Source organism: Condylura cristata, unplaced genomic scaffold (genome assembly GCF_000260355.1).
Source record: "Condylura cristata isolate star-nosed mole 26May11 unplaced genomic scaffold, ConCri1.0 scaffold00031, whole genome shotgun sequence".
NCBI classification, from domain to species: domain Eukaryota; kingdom Metazoa; phylum Chordata; class Mammalia; order Eulipotyphla; family Talpidae; genus Condylura; species Condylura cristata.
The window spans coordinates 24001462-24013174 of record NW_004567132.1 but is presented as its reverse complement, the minus strand read 5'-3'; the positions used below and the strand labels follow the sequence as shown (position 1 = coordinate 24013174).

Below are 11713 nucleotides of genomic sequence, written 5' to 3'. Positions count from 1 at the left end.
GTCTGCCGCGCCATGTGGTCACCTCCGGGGCAGGCGGGGATCGAACTCATGCGGAAGTGGCTTAAGCTTCTGTGTGCAGTGCTTTAACCCGCTGCACCACCAGGGAGGGCCCGATATACAGTTTTAATTGGACTTTTCGAACTATTTAAATAACCCTTGTTGCCCCATAAAGGATGCCTGAGGGCTTGCTGAATACTCTGTATATGATTCCTCTATCAATATGAAAGGTATTTAAAATTGTTTTTTTAAAAGCCTCATTTCTTTCATTTAGTCAGTCATTTAACAATTACCTGTCTAATTTGTCTATCCCATAACCTATGACAGAAGTTATTACCTAAGTTTTGCAGATGAAGAAATGGACATATAGAGAAGTGAAGGAGCTTTTAAAAATCTTGGTGGGTTACCTGAGACAGAAGCAGAATTTAGGCTACTTTTGTCCACTTAGTGTATTCTTGAAAAGGTGGGTCTATGAACAGAACTGCAATTAAATATCCAAAAATAAGGTCTCAGGCTGAAGGTCTGGTGTTTAAGAAAACCGAGGCAACATTTTCCATTTGGAAAATTCTCATTTCTTTTGAAAAAGATTTCTCATTTCATCTGAGAACACATTCTGGAATACCAGGCCTTATGTGGCCAGCACTTACTGCTTGGGCTGCTAGTCAGCCTCCCTTTTTGAGAGTTAGAGTAACCGCCTCTTGTCCCTGTCTTTACCTGCCTTCTCTTCCCTCACCTAAGTGGTTCTTGTTCAGGTAGCAAAGGGGGCAGGTGTAGAGGAGAAGGTGGAGCTTAGGACGATGCCCCTATTTCCACCGGCTCCACTCTCATGGGCACTATATTTTTATTTATCATATTTCATTTGAAATCAAATTGCTGCCACCAAATAATAACACACACAATGCTAACACAGTTGATTCTTATTATTTGTGAATTTGCCTGCTTTCTAAAATTGATTTGTAGCCCTGAAATAAATACTTGCTTTCACGGTTATTTGCAGACATGCTTAGACTTTCCAAAAAATTTGAGTCGTCCCTTGTGCTCATTCTCAGATGAGGCTGAGCAAGTCCACAGTGCCCCGGCTTCTTGGGTCAGCTCTCCTGTCTTAGATGTCCTTTATGTGGTCTACTGACTGCCATGTTTTTTGCATTTTGTGTTCCTGGAGGCGATTTCACTGTTTAAGATGGCTTGATGCATTACCTAGTGTCTCTAAATGACAGAAGGCTGAGCTGAGCCTGTGGAAAAAGCACTTGTGTTAGATGCACTTTATTCAGGCATGAGTTACAGTGACTTGTGAGTTTAATGTCAGTGAATCAACAAAATCTGGTAAATAAGTTGCTTCTTAGAAGAAGTACACAATCTGTATTGATCTGTTGGTGAAATGTTGTGACAGAGCCTTGAAGGAACCTATGTCTCCCCTGGGAACAATACTAGTTCAGGATTCACTAATTCAGTGCCCAAAGTGACGATGATAAATAATGAAAATTGATTATCAACTGAAAACTGCACAGCAAAGTGTGTTTTATGAATGGGTGATGAAAGACTTTTGCAAGGGGTACACATTCCAAATCTTCCTTTTTGTAAACCAGTTTTTGCTTGCACAATGCATGACTCAACTAAGTGTGTATCTAACTTTTATACTTGTACTGAATTTTGAACTTGAGGTTTGTGTAGTACTCTTATCTTTATGGATCTCTTAATACCTGGACACTTCATAGATACCCCTTTTGAGACTAAGAGACACTCAGGTTCAAGGGCAAAGTGCTGTGACCTCAGGTAGATGCTCAGCCTATAAAACTGCAGGGAAGAGAATCCCCAGAACACCAGCAGTTCTCTGCCATTGAACCAGGAGGCTCTTGTGAGAAAGAAATGCAATAGATTGATCCATGTCCGATAGGGACAAAAATGAATTGTGAAATCACGGGCTCATTAAGGTCATGGTGTCTACCTTGACTACAGATGAGAGTCACCAGAGGAGCTTTAAAAATAGCACATCTGATGCCACCTCCACAGGGCCTGATGTGATTGGTCTGGGGTGGAACCCACTGTTAATGAACTTAGAGAAGCTTTGCAGGTGATTGCTATGTGCAGCCAGAGTTGAGAGCTTCTGCCTTTGGGAAGGTTGGATTTGAGATCTGAAGAAGCAGAGACCATCAGGTCTGTCTGGGAGATGACAGTGGGCCCTGACCTGTACCGGTGTGTCCTGGGAGTCCCTTGGGAATCTCTTCTTTAACTCTTGCCCAGTTTACTTGTAGGGCAGGCCTGGGTGAGGCCAAACTCACAGCCAGTGATTACTAGTGTTTTCTCACCTAATTAACATTTTGATGGAAATGGGCAAAGGATGCTGAAATGCAGTCTGCATGGAGGACTCCCACTCCTGGCAGGTGGCCCTCTGGACTCCAAAGTCTAAGTCCCGATATGATAATTTTCCTCCCGTAGTGTGACTTGTCATTTTAATCACTTTCTCCTCTTAGTTTCCTACCCTCTATATCATGCCTCGATATTGTCTGTTTTCCTTTTAGCAAAGTGAGTTAAATTCTTTCTTGTGGACCATCAAGCGAGACCCACCCTCTTACTTCTTTGGTACGATCCACGTTCCATACACCCGGGTTTGGGACTTCATCCCCGACAATTCCAAGGAGGCTTTTCAGCAGAGCAGCATTGTGTACTTTGAGCTGGACCTCACCGACCCCTATACTATCTCAGCCCTCACCAGCTGTCAGATGCTGCCGCAGGGGGAGAACCTGCAGGACGTGCTTCCCAGGGACATCTACTGCCGCCTCAAGCGCCACCTCGAGTATGTGAAGCTCATGATGCCCTCATGGATGACGCCGGACCAGCGCGGTAAGGGTCTCTATGCCGACTACCTCTTCAATGCCATCGCAGGGAACTGGGAGCGGAAGAGGCCCATCTGGGTGATGCTTATGGTCAACTCCCTGACAGAGGTGGACATTAAGTCCCGTGGGGTGCCTGTCTTAGACCTGTACCTCGCCCAGGAGGCGGAGAGGTTGAGGAAACAGACGGGGGCGGTGGAAAAGGTGGAAGAACAGTGCCATCCACTGAACGGGCTCAACTTTTCACAGGTAAGGCCTCGTTGCTTGATTTGGTGGCATTTGATTCCTCGGGTGAATCTCTTGAAGGGCACGGAGACAGTGGGCTGGCAGCACAGTTTATATAAAAATTGTCTTTGCTCAGGATGTTGTTCTGGGGATTAAAAAATCACTCCATGTATTGCCAAATTCCATCATGTTTTTACCTTAAGTAAAAAGTAATGGCTCACAAGTAGAATCAATACTATTTTGAAAAACTATCTGAATTTGTTAGAAAAATGATGTGATGTTCTAGGTCATAGACAATATACATGTACAAATATGTACGCAACCACCATTTAAAATCCCATGTAACTAAATTATCTGTAACTACTTATCTACCTTAATTTTGATTAATTTTATCTTAATCTTTTTTACTTTGTAGAATTTTTGATCTAGATTTTACTCAGTCATAAATGTTTCATAATTTTTAATAATCATTTTGCTGTTTGAGGACTCTTGTCATTATTTTCTATCTGTTTACTAAATTTTAAGTATTAATTTAACTACTTAATTGTAAGATGTTAGCTAACTATATATTCTAGCAATGTTGCTTGATTCTCTTGCTTTTTTAGTGACTAACCATATCATTGATAAATATCTTGTCTCCACTTTCACAGTCTCTTTTGTTTTTCTTGTTCTAACGTGTTGGCTGGTTAGAATAGCACTAAATAGTACTGGTAATAAAAGGCAACCTTCTTTTCTCTGACTTGAATCAGAATGACTTTGATATTTCATTAAGTATGATGCTAGTGATAGGTTCATCTTTATAATGCCAACAGAATTTTCTTGAATTTCTGTTTTCATAGCAATTTTTTAAAAAGATTTATTTATTTGTACATACAGAACTGGGGTACAGGCCAGAGGCTCAGGGGCAGTGAGAGGCTTCACCAGAAACAGAGTGGGGAGCAGAACAGGCAGATCGATGAAGTACACTGCTGAGGGAGCAGCGGGCAGGTCAGGAGAGGTCTGCCACACCATGTGGTCACCTCCGGGGCAGGCGGGGATCGAACTCATGTGGAAGTGGCTTTAGCTTCTCAGTGCAGTGCTTTATCCCGCTGCCCCACCAGGGAGGGCCCTCATAGCAATTTTTTAATAGAAGCGGTTTTTGCCATTAGTGGAAACAGTTGTTGTTTTTTTTTTTTTTTAAGATTTATTTATTTCTGCATACAGAACTGGGGTACAGACCAGAGGGATGGGGGTGGTGAGAGGCTTCCCTAGAGACAGAGCAGGGAGCAGAACAGGCAGATCAACAAAGTACACTGCTGAGGGGAGCAGCAAGCAAGAACAGGAGAGGTCTGCCGTTACCAGAAATCGCACTGAGGCATCTGTGGCTAGCTTGCAGTGGTGTGTCCTAACCCGTTGCGCCACCAAGGAGGGCCAGTTGTTGGGTTTTAATCAGACCTTTCCCCCCTTCTTTTTCTCCTGTGTTGTGCTGTCTGGAGTTTATGGCTTTCTTCACTTGACCTCTATCCATTTCTTTCTCAGTATTAAACCATCTCTCCTAGCTGACCTTTGACTTCTAACTAGAGTCAGGGTGTGAGCTCACCCAGTGCAGTCCTCTGTGGAGTCGTTCATTCCCATGTTCATTGAGTGAACTCATCCACTGACAAGGTGTAAATCTTTAGAATCCTGGTGATCATCATCTCCAAGTCAGGGCCTTAGCTCCTCATGGTTTCTGCAGGACTGGGAGCCCTCTCCCTAAGCCCCTGTGGGAGTAAACGTGGTGTCTGTGACTGCCTGCTGAGAGGACACAGGGTATGTTCTTAGAGAAGGCTTCTTTCTGTTCTAGGTTCCTCATGATTCCACAATTTTGCCCCCCTTCTCTCCCTCTCCTCCTACCGTCCCTGGTTACTAATTACCTGGTTACTAGTTGTTCCCTTCAGCTCTCTTGATTTGAGTTAAGGGAAAAGGGTTTGATCCTCTCTGTGATTTGACCTTCTATGTCAGGGCAGACACCACCCTTCACCTTCCAGGCTGGAGTCAGGTTTTGACTCCTGTTCTCTGTCATCCAAAGTTTGTGCCAGCTGGTTGTGTGGCTGTGTCAACGCTCCCTGTAGGAGGAAAGCAGGTGCTTGGAGCTGGAGGCTCAGCGATGCAGGGCGTCCCTGCTACTTTATTTACCTCCTCCCCAGCTGCACAGGTGCGTTCCCATGAGTGATTTGGGGTTCCTGTAGAAACAATCTTCCTAAATCCTATTTCCATGTCATGTCTCCAGGTGTGGGGCTCAGTCAGCTTCCCCTGAAGGGCTGAACGGAACATTTCTGTTTAACCACTGGGTTCCTGATCTGGATGGGATGTCCGGGTGGTGTGGAGCAGGAACTGGAGGCATCCTGGTGTCCCCAGCATTGGTGTCCATCCTTTGGGATCTAAGGATGTCTAGGTTTGGGGTCTGAACCCAGGATCTAATTGCTCATATGAATGAATGTAGCCAGCAGGTATGGGGGTGCTCACTAACTTCCATGTGCAAAGCTTGCAGCTTTGGGCTTCCACGATCTCGATCACGAGGCAGTTAGTGGGATGTACAACTCCTTTGCAAATCCCAAAGTGCTCTGCAGATGATGCCTAAGTGTTCATATTATCTGGATGGCGGTTGTGCAAAGAATGACTTCTTTGTTATTGTTTACTCTTGCCAATAGGTGGCACTCACATGTTTCCCGTTTGCCTGCCCAGCTGTGACTGTTCACTGCACTTTCCAGCTCTCGTGTCACCGTGGGTTCTTGCCCTCTTTACTCCTAGGACTCCAATAACTCACGCTTTCAGCTGAAACCCCTCCCACTTTCTGTCTTTATCACAAAGTGAAACTTCCAACCACGGTTTGGTGGGTACCAGTTGCTATACTTCCTTATCTTATGCAAAAAATGCATTTCTTGAGCTATAGTTTTGAGCTGTAAAAGGAAGACAGGATCTTTCTTTGGAGCAACTTCTCTTTAGTTGGGTCAGCCACCTACTAGAAGTGACACCTCGTGCTAGGAAGGGACCCTGGAAAGGTCCAGGCGGGGTGGGTGGCTGCAGGCTGTCCTAGCTCCCAGGAACATTTGGTCAGACTGGTGAGGCAAGTTCCCAGGATGATGCCACATGTCTCCACCTGGCTACTGGGAAGTGGTGGAAGAGTGGGAGCTGGGGGGATGCTAGGTGACCTGAGGAAGCCCCGAGAAGAGGGAGCATCATATCCTCCAGGGGTGCTAGACCTGCAGGCCCAGGAGCCCTCTAGGACATCAGTGCCTTGTTCTGTATGAAGTAGGTATCTCCATATATTTGTCTTGGTTGCTAGGTCTGTTTCCACAGTCCATGGCAGAAGTGTGGGGAAGGGGGTGGGGTATGCAGAGGCCACAGGGCATGGTTTCATGCTGGCATAACCCTGCTGACAGCCTGAGTGACAGTGAAGACCCTGCAGGGTTGCCTGGGTGCCCCATCTCCAGTTTTCAGTCTAGCTATGCCTCTGAGCGCTGCCACCTCCCAGATGTGCCAACCTGATTTCCCGAGGGAGTTCTTACTCCCTCATTTCAAAGCCATAAAGAGCACCTGGGCCTCACGCTGCTGATGGGTGACATTTCTATATTTTACATAATTGAAATGGGATATGTTCCAAGATGGTGATCTTGGCAGTTTTGCTTTTCCTTGATAGTTTTGATATAGACTAGGGGGAAGTATATGAACTCTGCGCAAGAGTGGATGGACTTGCGATGCATGAGGCAACATCTGTGACTGTGATCTCCCCCAGGCAGGGGGCTGTGTCTGGGCACTTGCTGTCCCCTCTGCTGGGAGCTCTTCTCCATGCTGTCCCTCCAGCTAGGGGCTGATTGAGCTTATTATTTCCACTGTGAAGACTTCCTGAGACCTGAGTGACCCTCTGCTGTTTCCACCAAAGCCTCTCTGGCCCCCTGCTGGCTCCCCCCCCACCATTTCTGAGACTGACCTTGGCTCCCTGTCTTGGCCCCCAGTTTTGGGCACGGCTTTTGAATGTGGGAGAGGTTCACTGCTGGTGGTTGGGTGATGGCCTTGCGCTACTGGAGAGTGTGTCAGATGGACAGGACACATGCAAGTCAGATTTCAATGGGGAGAGCTTGGAAAGACCAACAGGAGTTCCTTGAACTTGTAGGTGACTTGGCTAAAATGGGCTTTGCATGGGAGTGTGCTGATCATTTTTAAAAGTTGAACACAGCTTTCTGACAGCTGTGCCATATAGACTGGTATCTTAAAATTCACACAAATTCACTCTTTTTGCTTTTATCACATTCTTTTGGTTTTTTTTCACATTCTTTCCCAACAATGTTATCTAAGATTTTTATGTTCGTAGCACAGCTGGGTTAAGTGCTGCAATTACTTGTAAAACCCTAGGGACCTGTGACATATTCCTTGAGTTAATTTTGTCCCTGGTTTCTCATGGAATGTCAACAGAGACTTGATGAATGGCACTATCTTCAGATAGGGAGACAAGACACGATCATTAGCATTCCCAGGGGTCTTCACCTTGGCCACCCTTTTGTGTCTTACATTTTGACCAGAAATGGAAAGTTGAGTTAACTGTGGACCTAGGAGCCACAGATTTTCCCCTGTGTTTCCCCTGGGGGAATAGGCCTGCTGAGAACTTGAGGTGTCTGTTCTTGTGAGTCTTTATGTGGGACACATTTCTTAAGCACTCAGCATGGGCCAGATACTCTCTTTCTTATTTTAGGGATTCAAAGACAAAGCAAGTGTTCATCCTGTCTTGCCCTGGATCTGGACTGCTCTTCTAATGTCCAAATTGATTTTTTTTAAAGGTAATTTTTTTTTTTAAAGGCACCCCACCTACCTGGCTATGATTTATGCTGCTGGTGTCCTGACCTGAGCTGGATTTAACCCTTGTTGGGCACTTTTGGGGTCATAAAATAAACATTTTAAAGGATGCAGCTGCTCACTTCTTCCCTGTGGCTCAGCTTATCTGATGAACAAGCCTGGGGAGGCCAGCTCTTTCTGGGTGTGTCATGATGCCTCTGGCCACTCTGAGTAACACCCCTGTCCCCCACTCCCCATGCCTCTTTAGGAGGGTAGGTGAGAATGGAGCTCTCTTCCAAATTGTCCACTTCCATAGCAGCTGTGGAGGTGGCCCTGCTTGGAGGAGGAGAGGGGGCGATGGGTGGGGCTGGGCCAGCTATTTCCCTCCAAGGGCCCAGTTAAGGTGTGACCTGATAGGTTCCTTGTGGCCCAGGACTGGAGCAAGGGCCTGAGCTGGGTTCTGGCGGTGGATGTTGGTGGCATTCTTCCCAGTGTTATTTCTGTCATCTTTTCCTTTGTTCCTCCCCATTCGTTTTGTGTCATCTTCCCACTCCATGTTCTTCCATGAGGCCCTGCCCTTTCTGTTCAATCATTCAGGTCTTTAGAGGGAGTGAGGAGACACAGGTGCCAGCTTCAGCAAGGGCTGTGGAACCATAAAAGTTGGCTCCCGGCCCTGTCTCCCAGAACACCAGCCCAGTGAGGACCTGGTCTCATGCTGAGCCTCTGCTCAGCTGAGGCGTTGGGCCTTGTGGTTCTTCACACTGAGTAGAATTGCAGCAGGCGGCACTGTGCCTGGCTTCTCAGGAGAAGAAAGACAAAGAGAGAGAAGAAAGTCAGGATAAGTGAGGCTCAGTAAAGGGATTCTGATGGCACAAGACTGGAGTTTCCCTGTGACTTTCAAGTCTCTTCTCTAGGGGATGAAGTAGAAACCACTGCTAAGTGCCTTCAGTGGACATGGGAGCTGCATTCATTTGCTAGGCTGCCTCACAACACCACTGACTGGGTGACTTCAACAGCAAATTAATATTCTCACAATCTAGGGTCTGGAAGTCCAAGATCAAGGTGTTGGCAGGTATCTGTTGAGGCTGGCCTGTCTTCTCTCTGTGTCTTCATATGGTCTTCCCTCTGTGTGTACTTGTGGCCAAATTTCATCTTCTCTTGACATTAGTCATAATGGATGAGGGTCTGTTTTAATGACTTCATTTGAACTATATTGTCCCTTTAAAGACCTGCTCCAATTGCAGTCACATGCAGAGGTACTGGGGTTTAGGATTTTAACAAATTAATTTTTGGGGGGTTGGGGAGAGACCAAAAATCAACCCATAATAGTGACCTAGGGCAAAGTCACAGAGTTAGGGTGTGGGGAGATTTTGGCATCATTTCAAAGATATATTTTTGGCACTTACATGTGGCTATTTTCTTTTAACAAAGTGAACTCATTAAAGGATGTGATCACAGAAATTATGGAATAATTTAGTTGGATGCTTATTTAAGACATTAGAGGATTTAAGGTGGAGTGAAAATGGAAAGAGATAGGAGAACTACAACTACTTAAACATGTCCAAATAGAAAATTGTCATCTAGTTAGCTGATTTCCCCTTAGTTTGGTTATTATTCATTTAAAATGGTATCTATAGTTTTTTTGGAGGATGCACATACTGCATATCAAATGGACCCAGTGTTCCAAGTTCTATAACTTTATCTCACAAAATGATTGAGCAAGTGAGAAAGGTACATGTGGGTTGTTATTAATTACTGTGACTGATGATGTAAAGCAAGTAGAAACAAGCCACATGCCCAGCCATGGGGTCCGGTTAAATGATGGCCTGTCCAGGCTGTTGGATCCACACTGTGTGTACTGGGTGAACCTCTTGGAGTTAGGGCAGGATGCTGGTTGGTAGGTAACTGGGAGACCTAACCAAAGAGAGAAGGTGAACTGGAGAAGGCTTGGGGGCTTTTAAAAAAAGATTTATTTATTTATGCATACAGCACTGGGGTACAGGCCAGAGGTGCAGGGACGGTGAGAGGATTCACAGAGACAGAGTGGGGAGTAGAACAGACAGATCTATGAAGTACACTGCTGAGGGGAGCAGCGGGCTGGTCAGGAGAGGTCTGCCATGACATTTGTGTCACCATTGGGGGGGGGGGCAGGGATTGAACTCATGCTGAATTGGCTTTAGCTTCTCAGTGCTGTGCTTTAATCCGCTCTGCCACCAGAGAGGGCTTTTTAGTAGGTGTTGGGAAGAGAAGAGAGGGATGGCGAAACCTTCCAGGAGCTGTCTGGTTCTCCAGAACTATTATCATTTACAAAATGACACTTCTGGTTGGAATGTCACTGTAAATTGTTTCTGCATTCCTCATGTTTGAGTTCTTTTGCTGAGTAGAGGTAAGGTTTAAGTTTTGAGAAGGATAGTTTTCTCCCTGAAAAGCAGATCTCAAATAATGTCCAAAGAAGAAGTGTGGGAACTTCTGTTCCTAAGTCCAGCAGCTTCTATTAACATGACAAAAAACATAACTTAAAAACAAAACAAAACAAAACGGGAGTAGGACTTTCATCACTAGCTTGCTTTTCCAGGAGGAAAGTCTCTATTCAGGTAAAGAAGGAGAGAGATGGAAATAACCGAGCTTGAGGAGGACATATCAGTGTCTGGATAGTAGGTGAGGCAGGAGAGACAAGGACTAGAAATCGTCAAGGTGTCTCAAAGAATTATCTGGGTGAATGGTCCGAGGACAAGAGAGAGTCTCCTCTACTGCTCCCCAAGTACACTTCAAGGGGCTGAACGGCTCTCAAAAGTGAACTAAGAAAAAAGAAGACGCAACAACCGCACGCCCCAGAAGGTGAGGGCTGCGCCTCAACAGATGCCGAGCCCTTTGTTCCCGGAGCTGGGAGGCTGGCGGGTTGGTGCGGGGCTAACGGAGCCGAACCACGGCGGCGCCTTTCATATGCAGAGCAGCACTTTGATCTGAGGGGGATGAAAGTGCTGGAAAGGGGAGCGGCTCGATGGGGGGGCCTTTGTCTTGGACAAAAAAGGCATCTGCTGGATTCGAACCCTGTCGCCTGCCCCTTCAGCCCATGGACTCCCGCTACAATGCCCCCACAGGACCCGGGTCTCCCCACAGCTGAAGAAGTCTCAGGAAAGAGAAAGAGGCCTGCTGCAAATGCTGGACAGGGAGCTTAATCGATTCTTTCCACAGCCCTGAAAGAAAGGGAGAGAGAAGAGGGGCTGCGGGGAGATAAGGAGAGCAGGGAACAGGAGACATGAGGAGCTGGGGGTGGGGGTGGGGGGCAGGAAGGGTGGAATTTGAACACTGAAGGAAACTCTGTTAATAAGCTTGGCACTTTTTCTAGTGATCACCACTTTTCCGAAGACAGTGCAGATGGGGTCGTATGTGTCGTTGGAAGGACAGAGTGTCCCTATTTAGCTAACAAGACATGGTTTTGGGTGGACTAATAATTATACTACTACTTTTAAAAAGTCAATAAATACAACGTAAGGCAAGCAGAATGAGGAAGCAGAAACCCTCCTAGCCTACTGTGTTTTCCACTGGGAAAAGGAGTCACTTTAAGTCGTCACACTGCCAGAAACCCCATGCTTGTTGGAATTTCATCACAATTATAATAATTCCCAGTTGTTCTTCCTTTCTTGCTGTCTCTTACCCTTCTTGAAATCTCAACCAATGCAAATTTAAGAGGCTCAAAAAATGCAATTTGTTTTGGTCGAGAGGTGAGTATTTTTTGCTTGTGGATGATTTGGAGTTTATTCTGTGTGGTGGGTAAGCTCTTTTTTTTTTTTTTTTAAGATTTATTTATTTATTCATGCATCCAGAACTGGGGTACAGGCCAGAGGTGCAGGTGCAGTGAGAGGATTCAC

The 11713-nt window shown here is 45.9% G+C and overlaps 1 protein-coding gene across 2 annotated transcripts in view; it reads left to right on the top strand.

The window, feature by feature from the left end:
- Positions 1-11713, top strand: part of TRABD2A (TraB domain containing 2A) — a 27447-nt gene that overhangs the window by 5631 nt on the left and 10103 nt on the right. For both annotated transcript variants that reach the window (XM_004691587.1, XM_004691586.1), the window contains one exon: positions 2517-3077. In XM_004691587.1, coding sequence (XP_004691644.1) covers positions 2517-3077 — 561 coding nt within the window. The remainder of the gene's footprint in view (positions 1-2516; positions 3078-11713) is intronic.